Source organism: Sphaerodactylus townsendi, linkage group LG05, assembly GCF_021028975.2.
Source record: "Sphaerodactylus townsendi isolate TG3544 linkage group LG05, MPM_Stown_v2.3, whole genome shotgun sequence".
Taxonomy (NCBI): Eukaryota; Metazoa; Chordata; class Lepidosauria; order Squamata; family Sphaerodactylidae; genus Sphaerodactylus; species Sphaerodactylus townsendi.
The window spans coordinates 65,049,172-65,061,884 of NC_059429.1; the positions used below are offsets into that span (position 1 = coordinate 65,049,172).

At 41.9% G+C, this 12,713-nt stretch overlaps 1 protein-coding gene across 1 annotated transcript in view; it reads left to right on the top strand.

The window, feature by feature from the left end:
- USP24 (ubiquitin specific peptidase 24) overlaps nucleotides 1-12,713 on the top strand; it is a 115,234-nt gene that overhangs the window by 97,446 nt on the left and 5,075 nt on the right. The window contains exons 52-62 of the mRNA XM_048495840.1: nucleotides 354-449; nucleotides 687-790; nucleotides 880-993; nucleotides 7,191-7,287; nucleotides 8,619-8,735; nucleotides 9,234-9,326; nucleotides 10,222-10,324; nucleotides 10,549-10,670; nucleotides 10,956-11,069; nucleotides 11,795-11,860; nucleotides 12,571-12,637. Coding sequence (XP_048351797.1) covers nucleotides 354-449; nucleotides 687-790; nucleotides 880-993; nucleotides 7,191-7,287; nucleotides 8,619-8,735; nucleotides 9,234-9,326; nucleotides 10,222-10,324; nucleotides 10,549-10,670; nucleotides 10,956-11,069; nucleotides 11,795-11,860; nucleotides 12,571-12,637 — 1,093 coding nt within the window. The remainder of the gene's footprint in view (nucleotides 1-353; nucleotides 450-686; nucleotides 791-879; nucleotides 994-7,190; nucleotides 7,288-8,618; nucleotides 8,736-9,233; nucleotides 9,327-10,221; nucleotides 10,325-10,548; nucleotides 10,671-10,955; nucleotides 11,070-11,794; nucleotides 11,861-12,570; nucleotides 12,638-12,713) is intronic.

A 12,713-nucleotide genomic window follows, 5' to 3' on the forward strand; every position in this document is an offset into this window, starting at 1 on the left:
GCTTCTACTTCCTCCTTATGCTATTCCCAGAAGTTTTCTATCCCTCCAAAGCAGCATTTTGAAGGGCATTTTGCACAGAAGGGGGAGGTGGGGAAATCATGCTTGTGCACATAATTTAGACCGGATCCAACCCAAATGTGTAGCTTATTTCAGTGAATTTTCTTTTCTGGCCCCAAGACAGCCATATTAGAGTCCGCCTGTACTTAATGCAGACATGTAGTGTCTAATCTCCTCCTTAGTACATGTTGCTTTTCTAAGAAAAGCTATATTTCTCTAACAGTGGAGGGTTTTTAGAAACTGTAAACTTTACCCTTGGATATCATTGATAAAACCAATCATATGCATCCTTACAGATGGTGAGGGATGAAAACCTGAAATTTATGAAGAACAGAGATATCTACAGCACTGACTATTTTAGTTTTGTCCTGTCACTGGCTTCATTAAATGCTGTGAGTAGTTAATTTAGTCCTTTTTTTCCTACTGATCTCTATGGAGTTTGTAGAAAAGAAATTTAATGAGATAATTGCCTATCCACATTGACTGGCCACTCCAGGGAATCTTCCTCATCTTTGCTTGCTCCTGTAATGGCTATCATGGTAATATTTAAGGTCCTATCTGTCTGATCATTGTGTTTAAGAATATAACTGAAACAATTGTTGTGATTGTGTATTCCCTCTCTTTCTCAGACAAAATTAAAACACCCCCATTACCCATCTATGTCAAAAGTGAGTTTACAACTAGCAGTCCAGTTCCTCTTCCAGACATATCTGCGAACTAAGAAAAAACTCAGGTAGTACTTCTTTTAAAGGTACTTACTGAAAGGGGTAGGCATATATCACACATTACTGCCTTGCTGAGGTTGCTGTGTTTGTTTTTAAGGGTGGACACAGAAGAGTGGATTGCAACCATTGACGCTTTGGTCTCTAAAAGTTTTGATGCTTGCCAGTGGTTGGTTGAATATTTTGTTGGGACAGAAGGACGAGAGCTCATAAAGTAAGTATCAATACAGGCTAATACATTTCTGCGTAATAGATGTTTTATGTTAAGTAACCCTAAAAGAGTAATTGTTTTCCTCCTCCAGCTTTGCATTCAGTATTTTGTTCTTTAGACACCCTGTTTTACATATAGATATTGGTTACTTTGGTGTGTATGCAGGTGGTTTATGCCACGTTTTCACTTGTTTAATAATGATTTACTAGGAGAAATTTCTGTGTAATAAAAAATAGTTTAAATGTTCTATGCAGTATTAGGTTTTCGTTTCTTAATTTCTGCAGATTAACTAAAGTGCTTTGTATGTGTAAGGTATAATGTTTTGCTTCTGTGTAAAACTTGTACTATATCTTCTTTTAAGTAGTGCGATTGCTTCTTTTTAACATTAGGAAAATACTACCATTCTGGTATTTATTGTTAAATCCATTGGTATGTAAATATATGTGGAAGTTGCTCACAGATACAGAACTTTTCCATCTCCCCTTTGCACCAGCAGCATCCTGAGATCTACAAAAGGCTGGTGACGCAGGTTTTTTCCTAGAATCACAGAGTTGGAAAAGACCACAAGGGCCATCCAGTCCAACCCCTTGCCATGCAGGAACACCCAATCAAAGCATTCTCGACAGATGGCCATCTAGCCTCTGTTTTAAAACCTCCAAAGGAGATTCCATCACCCTCCAAGACAACATATTCCACTGTCGAAACAACCCTTACCACCAGGAAGTTCTTCCTAATGTTTACATAGAATCTCTTTTCCCGTAGTTTGAATCCATTACTCTGTGTCCTAATCTCTGGAGCAGCAGAAAACAAAGCTTGCTCATGAACTTCATTAACAAAATATCATGGGAGGGGAAAACCAGATGAAATTCCATTTCCCCTTTCGCCAGTAGAACCAGTGTGATGAGGATGGGTGACTGCCCAGTTCTTCCTTTTCATTGCAGCCCTCGTCTCCTGCATCAGCCTTTCAGAAGTCTTGAGGAAAATCGGGGGGAAAGAATAGTCTGGAGATGAATGCCTTCTGGTTGCATTTGTATAACCCAGACCATAGTTCTATATTACAGTATCCAGTGTAATTTTAATACATGTTCAGAAAAGATGATCTCTAGTGTTTAGGTTGAGAAGTATGTTGCAGTTGATGCAGAGTTCATCATTATGTTCATCATTATGTCTTCTATGCAGTCCAGCATGGGATGGCATAGGTCAGCTGCAGAGAACAGATTCTTCCTAGAAGCTTCAGAATCTTTGGCACACTTCCCTTCCCCTCTTTCTCTAGCCGAGAGTCAGGCTCCTTTCTCACCCAAATGGTCAAGTGACAGAGGTGGGGAAAGCGCTCCTCCCTCAGTTCTCTCTTTCCTTGTGGAGAGGACATTTTTTTTTCAAAAGCTGCTTAACATCATCTAAAGTTTCATGAAAAAATCTTGAGGAATCTTATAAAAGTGTGTGCTATCATTAAGAAGTGCTACAGAGTGAGACAAAGTTGGTGCAAAATGATGAACAGTGACTGTTTGGGGAAAGGCCATACTATACAGTCTTGCCAGGCGTGACACCTGTTCACACCTAAGGCCAGGCACGAAAGGTCATCATGTCTTAAAGCAGTCCTGTGGGAGAAATATCTTAAGGCAACCAAGGAACCCTCTGAGAAGGACCACTAAAGGTATCACACATTGTTGGTGGTATCAGTACCAGCTGCACTCTCTAAGCCCCCTGTACATTTAATGCCAGTGGCACAAAAGGCAGCCTCAGAGCCTCTTGATAAGAAAGCCAAGAAAAAAGCTGTACATGCTTCAACAAACATTCCTAAATGGTCAAAGTCACCACAACACTGAGAGGCACCTTTGTCCTGGCATCAGTCTTCAAATTCTTCTTGACACCAGCAGTCCAACTCCCCTTGGCATTGATTGCTGACTCCACTACAGTTCCAAGTCTTCCCATTTCAACCTCATGCTTCGCCAACTCTTTTGTGCTGAATCCTAACACCTCCACAGCACTGAAGCCCAGCAGATACCCAACCTTGGGACACAGCTCTGAGTTGGCATCAAGGCCCAATTTCATCAGTGTCATAGCATGATATCACCTCAATGATGACTGTCAAACTCATCTAATCATTGGATCCCAGAACAACATCACCAATGATAAAGAGACTCACTTGTCCACAGTCTTTGGAGGGAAATGACTGTGAAGTCTGCTATATTGCCCTAACCTTCATACCCTGCCTTATTGAAATATGGATTTAATATGATTTTCCTGCAACATGTACTGACAAATTCCAGCAACCGTGTGTGTAAAAGAGTGTCCAAACCAAAAACAGGCCAAGTGCAAAAGGCCTGTTAGCAAAATTAAACCAGTGAATGAGTTACTCCAGTTGGCAGAGACTGGAAGCCTCATGGACATGTATCTTGAGCTAGCTTAACACTCTCCTTCTAACATGCAGACTATTTGGTTCTTCACCAAATACTTCCACTCATCAGCAGAAGATACAGATTATTTGACCTCTTCTGGCCACATTGCCTCCTCTATTCATTCCCACCTCTTCCAGTTCCCCCCTCACTCCTCCGAAGGATTAGGGAACTTCAATCAGAGATTATAGTGGTGGCACCCTTTTGTACCAGATGCCCATGGTTCTCCGCCCTCCATCAGTTGGTTGTCCAACCTCCACTAGAACTATCTCTCAGAAGGGTCATGTTGTGTCCACCCAGAACCAGGAAAATGGAAACTGACAACATGGAGATGGACAGGGACACACTTCTAACTGTTGGACTGTCAGAAAAGGTAGTCCAGACCATTCTGACCTCTAGATGACAGTCCACAAACCGCACGTACAACACGTCATGGAAAGCCTTCATCAGGTGGACCAAAAAGAAAAAGGTGGACTCCCTGATTTCATGATTCTCATCTATCTTGGGCTTCCTACAGGATCTATGCCAATAAAGGCTTGCTCTATTTTTGCTTCCTAAAGGAGGGTTTGGACTCAGGTCTTTGCTCATCTATCTTGAGACAATGGGTAGCTGCTTTGGCCATGGTGTTCCTGCATCTAGAAGGGTGGAAGACCACAAAGCATCCGTATTTGTCTAGATTTCTCCTGGGGGCCAAGACTCAGAACAAACCGCAATTACACCATGTCCCTGGCTGGAAGTTGAACACGGTTTTCAGCTGTCTCACAGAACCTCCATTTGAGCCTATCAGCCAGATTCCATTCAAGTTTCTGGGGATGAAAACCATCTTTCTAGAGGTAATACTCTGAGAACTCTCAGTACTATCCATTGATCCAAATCTGTGTACCTTTCATAAAAGAAGGTGGTCCTACAACCAAATCCAGCCTTTTGTTCCAAGATTGAGTCCAGATTCTATCAATCTCAAGAAATATGTCTTCGTACATTTGCTCCTCAGCCAAAGCATCCTGGGGAAATTATCTGGAACTGCTTAGACGTGAGACAAGCTCTTAAAGCATATATTATTCATACTCGACAATTTTGGAGGAAGAATCAATGTTTATCACTGTATCTCCATCAAACCTAGGCAGGGCAATATCTAGCACAGTGATTAGCAGATGCCTCAAGTCCTGCACCATTGAGGCATATCATGCTCAATACATGGAACAACCTCCAGGCATCACAGCCCACTTGGTCGGGGGAGCTGCATCAAACGCAGCCCTTGCCCAGGACGTTTCAGTGGATGAGTTCTGCAGGTCTATGATCTCAACCTTCATTAGGCATTACATAGTCAATCTGTACAGCTCAGCAGATGCCGTATTTGGACTCAAAGTTCTACAGCATGTGGAATCCTTCCAGGATGATGACCCACCCAAGAAAGGGAAAGGTACTGATCTGTGACATCTAACAAGATGTCCTCACCGTTCAGAGGGCAAACAACCTTTGGTTAGTCACCTGTGAGAGGTCCTTTTCCTCTGAACAGTGAAGGGCATCTTGGCCTCGCCATGCCATCGTCCTCATAAGCAGACATTTATAATTTAGGCAACCTGTTTCTCATTATGGTGCTCCTTTATGTGTGTTTTGGTTTTCTTTTTCCTGTTAACTCTTGCACAAGTTTCACCCTCAGCACTGCACAGTTTTTTCTCACTCTAAGGTTCTCTTGCAGTTCTGTAAATGTATGTTAGTTAGATACTCTTTGGAGAAACCTGAACTGAGGGCCAGGGGGCAATTCCACCAAGCCGGAAAACAAAAAGTATTTCCTGCCTTCCTGATTGGATGGTGGGAATCACCCCACAAGATGTCCTCTCATCGCTCAGAGGAAAAGGTTATTCTTGGGTGAGTAACCAAAGGTCATTCACCACGGTGATAGGAAGAATGTTTCTCTGGGAGTATATGTCCCAATGCATAGACTCACTGCCTGAGGAGAAAAGGACCTTGCCCAAGGTTTTATATGCAAAGGGTTTAAAGCTTGAGAAACAGTAGTTGAATGCCTATAGGCCTATGGCTGAATGTACTAATAGAGCAGTGGCCTCAGGTGTGGTATTTAGAAATCATGCATGGCTGAGTGCATTGGCATTACCACCAGACACAAAGGTAGAGAATCTATCTTTAACAACCCAACTGATCCAGTAGTTGATAGAAAAAGGAACAATAAATTAATGGCTAAATCCTTACGGATTACATCCTAATCCACTGGTACTTTTAAACAAAGGTATTTTCTTGGTCATTTGCAACATTGTCAATGTGGTAGGTCTTATAAATACTGCCAACACCATCAACAGTTCCAGCACTGCTTCCTCCAGTGTGCACCCATCAACAACGGGAAATGATTGCATCATAAGCAAAAAGGTGAACAAGGTGCACAATCTCCCAGAGATCAAACGAGGAGGAGTAAATTGGTAGTATAACTAGGAGATGGTTTGCAGTGTCTGGATAGGCTGCCTCACAATGTATTTTGTCCCCCAGTAGTCTTCAGTTACCTTTGACATATGCGAATTATCCATAATAAAGTTTGGCTATCATTTACAGTTCAAATCAAAGCCTGTTCGCACTGCCCCCTCTCACACGTTCCCCTCCATTTGGGATAACTGTAGAGATTTCTGCATTGCTGAAAAAAGGTGCTATCAAACAACTCCTGACACTGATTTCAGACATGTTTTTTATTCCAAGTACTTCCTAATAAATAAGAAGATGGTGGTAAGAGACCTATTTTGAATGAATAAGCACCTGAGAATACAAAAGTTTAGAATGTTACCTTTGTCTGACGTGCTATCATTATTGGAGGATATCTGTAAAGCAGCAACATGGTCAAATCCTTCCATGTTCCTGAGACATTACTCCATTGAGAAGAAGTGAAGCAGCTGTTGAAAGAGCAGTTTTGCAATCTCTTTTCCATTGAGCAGCCCTTTGTAAGTGAGCTTCCTATTCTCCCTTAGAAGACTGCACAGAAGCGACAATGAAAACAGAGCTGCACTGTTGTTCACTGAGTATCTTCTGTGCAGGCATGCATCCCTCCTGCTGTGGACTTATAGCAGTATCACATAATGTTTCATGGCAGCAAAGAGAGAACTGAGGGATTAGTGCTCTCCCTACCTCTCTCTTGTGATTATTTAGGCAGCAACGAAGGCCTGCTCAAGGCAGAGGAGGGGGAGTGCTCCAAAGACACTGAAGCTTTTAGAAGCTTGGGAGTCTACTCCTCAGCTGGCCTGCACCTTCACATTCCCATGTGTGCCTGCACAGATAAACAACAGTTACAGGTAAGTGAAATTCTGTTATAAGGTGAAGACACAGTTCTGTTTATAGAAAGCTTCTTGAATTTGTTATTGGCACCCTTAAGTATAATGTATGACATAAATATGAAATCTTTGGCCAGATCTGCTAATTCAACTATATATGCACACACATGCCTGCTTCAAATGAGCCCTGGCTCAGTGAATGATTTCCAAATGGAAAGCCTATCTGTATTGCTTCAGGCAGTCAATTATTGCTTCCTCTTAATCTAAGTATTTTGCTATGGTGTTTAATCCTGCTGATTTTGAAGAATTCCTGCCACAGTCCTGTAGATATCATTTACATTTCAGAAGGCAACTTCACTTTGGCTATTAAAATTCAGTCTGCGCAGTTCTACAGTCCTAAAGAATATATATATATATATATTGGATTGGGCAATTTGTAAAAAAGCATTTTAACTTGTGCACAGATAAGAGAGTTGTGCCTTAGCAGTCATGTTCTTTTCAGTTTTACTCCATGTCTGTATATATATCTTTCCAGAACTTTTCTGCTGGAATGCAGTGTAAGAGAGGTCCGAGTTGCTGTTGCCACCATTCTTGAAAAAACATTAGACAGTGCCTTGTTTTTTCAAGATAAGGTCAGTACAATGTTATTTTGCTGAATGGTTAACAGACTGTGAAACCGATGGTTGTACCTGGAAAATATAAGCCAGTGGTGGCGAACCTTTGGCACTCCAGATGTTATGGACTATAATTCCCATCAGCCTCTGCCAGCATGGCCAATTGGCCATGCTGGCAGGGGCTGATGGGAATTGTAGTCCATAACATCTGGAGTGCCAAAGGTTCGTCACCACAGATATAAGCTGTTCCTTCATTAATTGTACTTTTCCTCATTGCTTTTTCTTGTGCTATTGTCACCACTACTTTCGAATGTTTGCTGCCATGGTTGCAGAGACCTTTGTATATACTTGTGTGCAAGGGTGGAATACAGTGTAATGAGAAACTGCTTTAACTTTTCAAAGGAAGTTTCTAGCCCTTGAGGCTTAAGTGGTGTGCTTGAAAATGTATATATCTTGCCTGTTAGAATCTCAGAAGCCAGTGGTTGGAAACTTGCATTTTATGTCTAGCTCCTTGTGTTCTGTTATGCTATGGGCAAATGTTGCTAAGTTTATCTATTAAGCATTTAACTTACTGAACTGTTTCCCAGTCCTTGTAGAGTATGAAACCAATGTGAATGTCATGTTGGAAGTGTAGTCGACCCACGCGGTCAGCGTAAGAACGAGACGAGACGCGGAGATAACATCTGGTGGAGATCACCAGCAGCGGGAGACCGGAGGTCCGTGTTCCTAGCGAGTCTCCCGCGTGCTGGTTCCTGGCACCTTTTATTGTTATTCTATCGGGGGCGTGTAGGAGGGAGGACCGGGGGGAGTTCCGGGAGAACGGGAGGCGGGAGGACGGGAGATCATCATGTGATGCATGATCTCACCTGGCTACGTGCGGAGAGGAGCGTAAACGTCTGAGCCTAATCCTCACCTGGGGGCAAGACCATTGTCCCTAAGCCCGGTGATTGAGCCAGACAGTTCCACGACCCGTGACTCATGGGGATGAGGAGTGGGGAGTGCGGATTCGCGACCAGAAGGCCGTAGAGTCGTTAGCGTCTAGCGTTCTACTACGGTGCTGCTGGGTCAGCAGTGCATTACTACAGGAAGTGTTCTTTAAAAAATTGTCCCGTGAAGTATTAACGAAGCAGTCCAAAATGACCAGCTATAGCACAACTATCCAGCTCCTATTGTTGCAAGCCAGCTTTCTAAAATACTCAGTCTTTGCTATCATTTTAATAAGCTGCCTAATACTACTCAAGGTAATACTAACTTAAGCTTACTGTATGCCCTATTTTCATTGCCTGAAAATGCTTTAATTTAAACTGCCATTCCCACACATTTTTAAGTCTTGTTGTTTTCTCTTTCAGTTAAAAAATCTGCACCAGTTAGTGGAAGTGCTTCTTGGTCTACTGGACAAAGATGTCCCTGAAAATTGTAAAAACTGTGCCCAGTACTTCTTCCTGTTCAACAACTTTGTGCAAAAGGTAAACCAAATAATCACCCTCCCATTATTTCTGTTTTATAAAAGTTTCAAGGCAAAATAAGCTGTTGTGGAATACATTGTCATCATACAGAAATGCTTGCATAACTTGCAGAGTTATCTTTTAAAACTTGAAGTGCATAAAATTTTAGAAAGAATTAAAAAAAAATAACTTGGTTGAATTTTGGGTGTTGCTCCGAAATGTATTGTACATGTGGCATAAATAAATCACCAGGGAACATCAAGAGAACTTATTCTTCTTCCTTGTATAAATGTGGTACAGAAGCTGAAAAGGAGGTCTGGTGTTTAAAGAGCCATTCAAAGCCTTCCAAATTACTACAGCTGAATTTAATCAAATGTATTTAAGACCCCGTTTCATGGCAAAATATTGAAAGAATAGTAATAGGACTTAATCTAAAATATGCAAATTACTTAGCTACAGAACATTTTTAGAGAGCATGTAAAGAAAATACGACTTTCTGTTCTTCCTATCTCTTCACAGCAGGGTTTGAGAGCCTGTGATCTCCTCCTGAGGCATTCTGCCCTGATGCATATGATCAACTTTCTTCTTGGCCCCAACCGACAAAACAACCAGGTAACAAGATGTGTTAAACATTCTAATTATCAGCTGCCTTCTAGTTTGTATGTCAGTAGTAATGCTCTCCTTTTGAGGCTTAAAGAAAACATGCAACCACCTGCTTCCTCGAGTTATCAGTGCCACTGCTAGCCACTCTCTTGGAACTTTTCAGGTCTCATATCTTGCAGAGACGTAGCTAGGCCAGAGTGCGCCTGGTGCACACACTGGCTTTCCCCCGCGACGCCCCCTGCCACCCACGCCCCCCTGCCCCCCGCAGCCTTCCCCCCCCCCCCACGGCACTTCATTCTGCTTACTTTTAGGAAAGGAGCAGGCCGAAGAAGCCTGCCTGCGTTGCCTGGGCCTGGTAGGAACTGCATTCCCAGGAGCCCCTGGTAAATGTAGTTCCCACCAGGCCCAGGCAATGCAGGCAGGCTTCTTCTCTGGGATGTTTCATTCCTAAAGGTAAATGGGGGGTGTGCCTTGGGGGGGCGGGGGATTGCTGCGGAAGGGGGGCGGGGGGAGTGCGTTGCGCACTCCCCCCCGCCCCCTGGTGGTTTTGCCACTGGCTAGAAGAGATCACTACACATGGACTCTTTATAACACAGCATAATTTTATACTTAGGCACAGTGGTTACTTGCCTAGGGCAAGCAAGGAACTTCTCCACTATTTTCTCTGCCTGTGTTACCCCCCAAGTTCCCTCTAAAGCACACTTTCTGAATTCCACTGGTGTGTGTATCCCTAAACTGCTGGGCTCAGGATGTGGAAGAACACATCCATTTGCACATCTATTCCAACATGAGTTTTCGTGAGTCAGAGGTGGATCAAAGATGTAAGGGAGCTTTTTATTGTGTGCTTTTTAACTATGATTTGTTAAATTGCTTTTACTTTTTGAAATCCTCTCTGCCAATAAAGAATCGCAGATGGAGTTCAGCGCAAGCACGTGAGTTTGGATTCCTCCATAATACTGTGGCACTGCTCGTTTTGCACTCTGATGTCTCTTCATACAGGAAAGTGGGTAAGTACTGTTGGACATTCCTTGGTACTCCAAGCTTGATGGATCGTTTCAGTAATACAGTTCAGGTTGTTTATTAAGCAGTTAAACTGCAGCACTTTACCCACTAACACTTTCAGTGTTGATTTTCAGAGACTACATATAGTGAAGTTGTATAAAGTTGTTACTGAAACAAACATCTTCAAGACTTATATGCATGTGATGATGTGTTTTATTTTTCTCTACAGCTCCTGGTCTGTTCACTTTGCGTTCACCTCTTGGCATTACCACCTCAGGGCCACTGCTAGCCCTCCATGAAGAGGTGGAAGCTTTGCTATTCCTATCCGAGGGGAAACCTTACTTATTGGAGGTAAGTTATTTTAGATCTACAGTTTCTCTGCAAATGGCTATTTGATTATTTTGTTAATGTAATAGAGCTGTAAAGCAAACAACCAACAATCCTTCTTAATGCTCTTAAAATATTATGCATTTTGAAGCCACTGGAGCCAAGTGAAGAGGTAACAAGTACATTATACAATGGCTATCTATAGAGTTGGCAAAGGAATGCAGGGCAATCTTATCTTCAGAACAAAACCACCCATCACTTTTTAGAAGTCATAGCTGTCTACTTCTCTGACTGTTCTTTCATCATTAGGTGATGCATGCTTTGAGGGAGCTGACTGGATCGCTGATGATTCTCATTGAGATGGTGGTATACTGCTGCTTTTGTAATGAGCACTTTTCCTTTACCATGCTACATTTAATTAAGGTAAGGAGAGGCCAGTCAAGAGTCAACTTTTAAAGCTGTTTCAGTGTTTCTACACAGTGCTAGAAGCTTTTGTCTGGATTCTGTGAAACTTACTGTTGTACATGCTTTTGAATGGCTGACTTAATAATATGCAACATATTTATTTGATCTTGAAATCATCTGTCTCTAAATGCCATCTGTTCAGAATTTAAAAACTGGTTCACAGTTGAGTGTATGCTGTATAAAATATGAAAAAGGAAAACTATTAGGAATGGCCTTAACAGATGTGAGGGGGAGGTATACATCACACATTTGTTTTCGTATTCTGAGTGTCTTGGATTATTAGTATTAATAGTCGTTTTTTCGTGATTCAGGACCACTAGAAACTCATGCAGTTCATTAGAAAAGTTGAGATGCCAGAAAGGTTGGGATGGAGGATCAGGAAGCAGGACCTCTGCACTGTATGTCTTCATATAACTTTGTACCGGCATTCCTTATTTGCATGCATTATTCTTTCTGCCACTCCTGCAGCTCCCTAGTCTGAGCCAATTATCTTCAGGAAGAATACACAAATAAAAACCGAGTAATCACTGAGATGTGAAACAACTTGCTTTAAAATGCTTTTGTGATTGCAGGGGCTTCTGACAAGGTAGCCTGCTAAAGTGAAGCAGAGGGTTTTTTTAATATACTAATACTCATGTACATGTTCTTCTACCTGCCTGAGTCTGTATGTCTTTGGTTTACAGAATCAGTTGGAGACTACTCCACCTCATGAACTGAAAAACACCTTCCAGCTTCTTCATGAAATTTTGGTAAGTGCGGAGACTGGGTTGCATCCTGCTATCATTCTGCTTACAGAAGAGGATGGAGGGGAGTGATTTTTCCTGATGTCTCCTCCTCTACAGCCTTCTTCCTGACTTTGTAGTTTTCTTTACATGAGTTTTGACCTTGAGGGAGCATTCAATTTTGCCATTTCTCATCTCTGTCCTGGGAAGTGGTATAGTCCCAGCACATTGATTATTTCCTTAATAGATCTAGTTTTGCAAGCAGTACTGTACTGTTACTTGAATATTTGTGTTATTTGTCTTGTTGGCATAACAGTGCATGCTGTTCACACTTAATTCAAAGGGACTGCAGTGGAAGGGGACTAAGATAAGCTTTGATTCTTCCATAAGCACCCATGTAATTATTAAGGTACAGTTTAACTTTGGCTTAGTTATAACCTGCTGTTTGACAAATACCATTTGTTTCAGGATAAACTATAAGAGTCAAGGTGCTATGTAGAGTGTTCTGTCAGTGTACTTCGTTTTTTCACACCAGCAAACTGAAATGTGGACAATGTACATGACTGTAACAACAGTATTGGGTTGTACTATATCCAAACAAACATGATTATGGTCAGTGTTACTTACATCCCTTTGTTACTAACTGAATAATGTGTCACCAAAATCTGAAGTGCCAGACACTCTTTCATCGAGATATAAATGCCAAGTATCTCCCAAACTTTTTTTTCTTTTTACAGGTTATTGAAGATCCGTTACAAATAGAGCGTGTCAAGTTTGCATTTGAAACAGAAAATGGATTGCTTGGTAAGGAAATCTGTGTGTAGTTCACAGGATTCAAAGAACAGTTCAGCTAGTTTCATCTTAAGCAAGCTTTATTTTA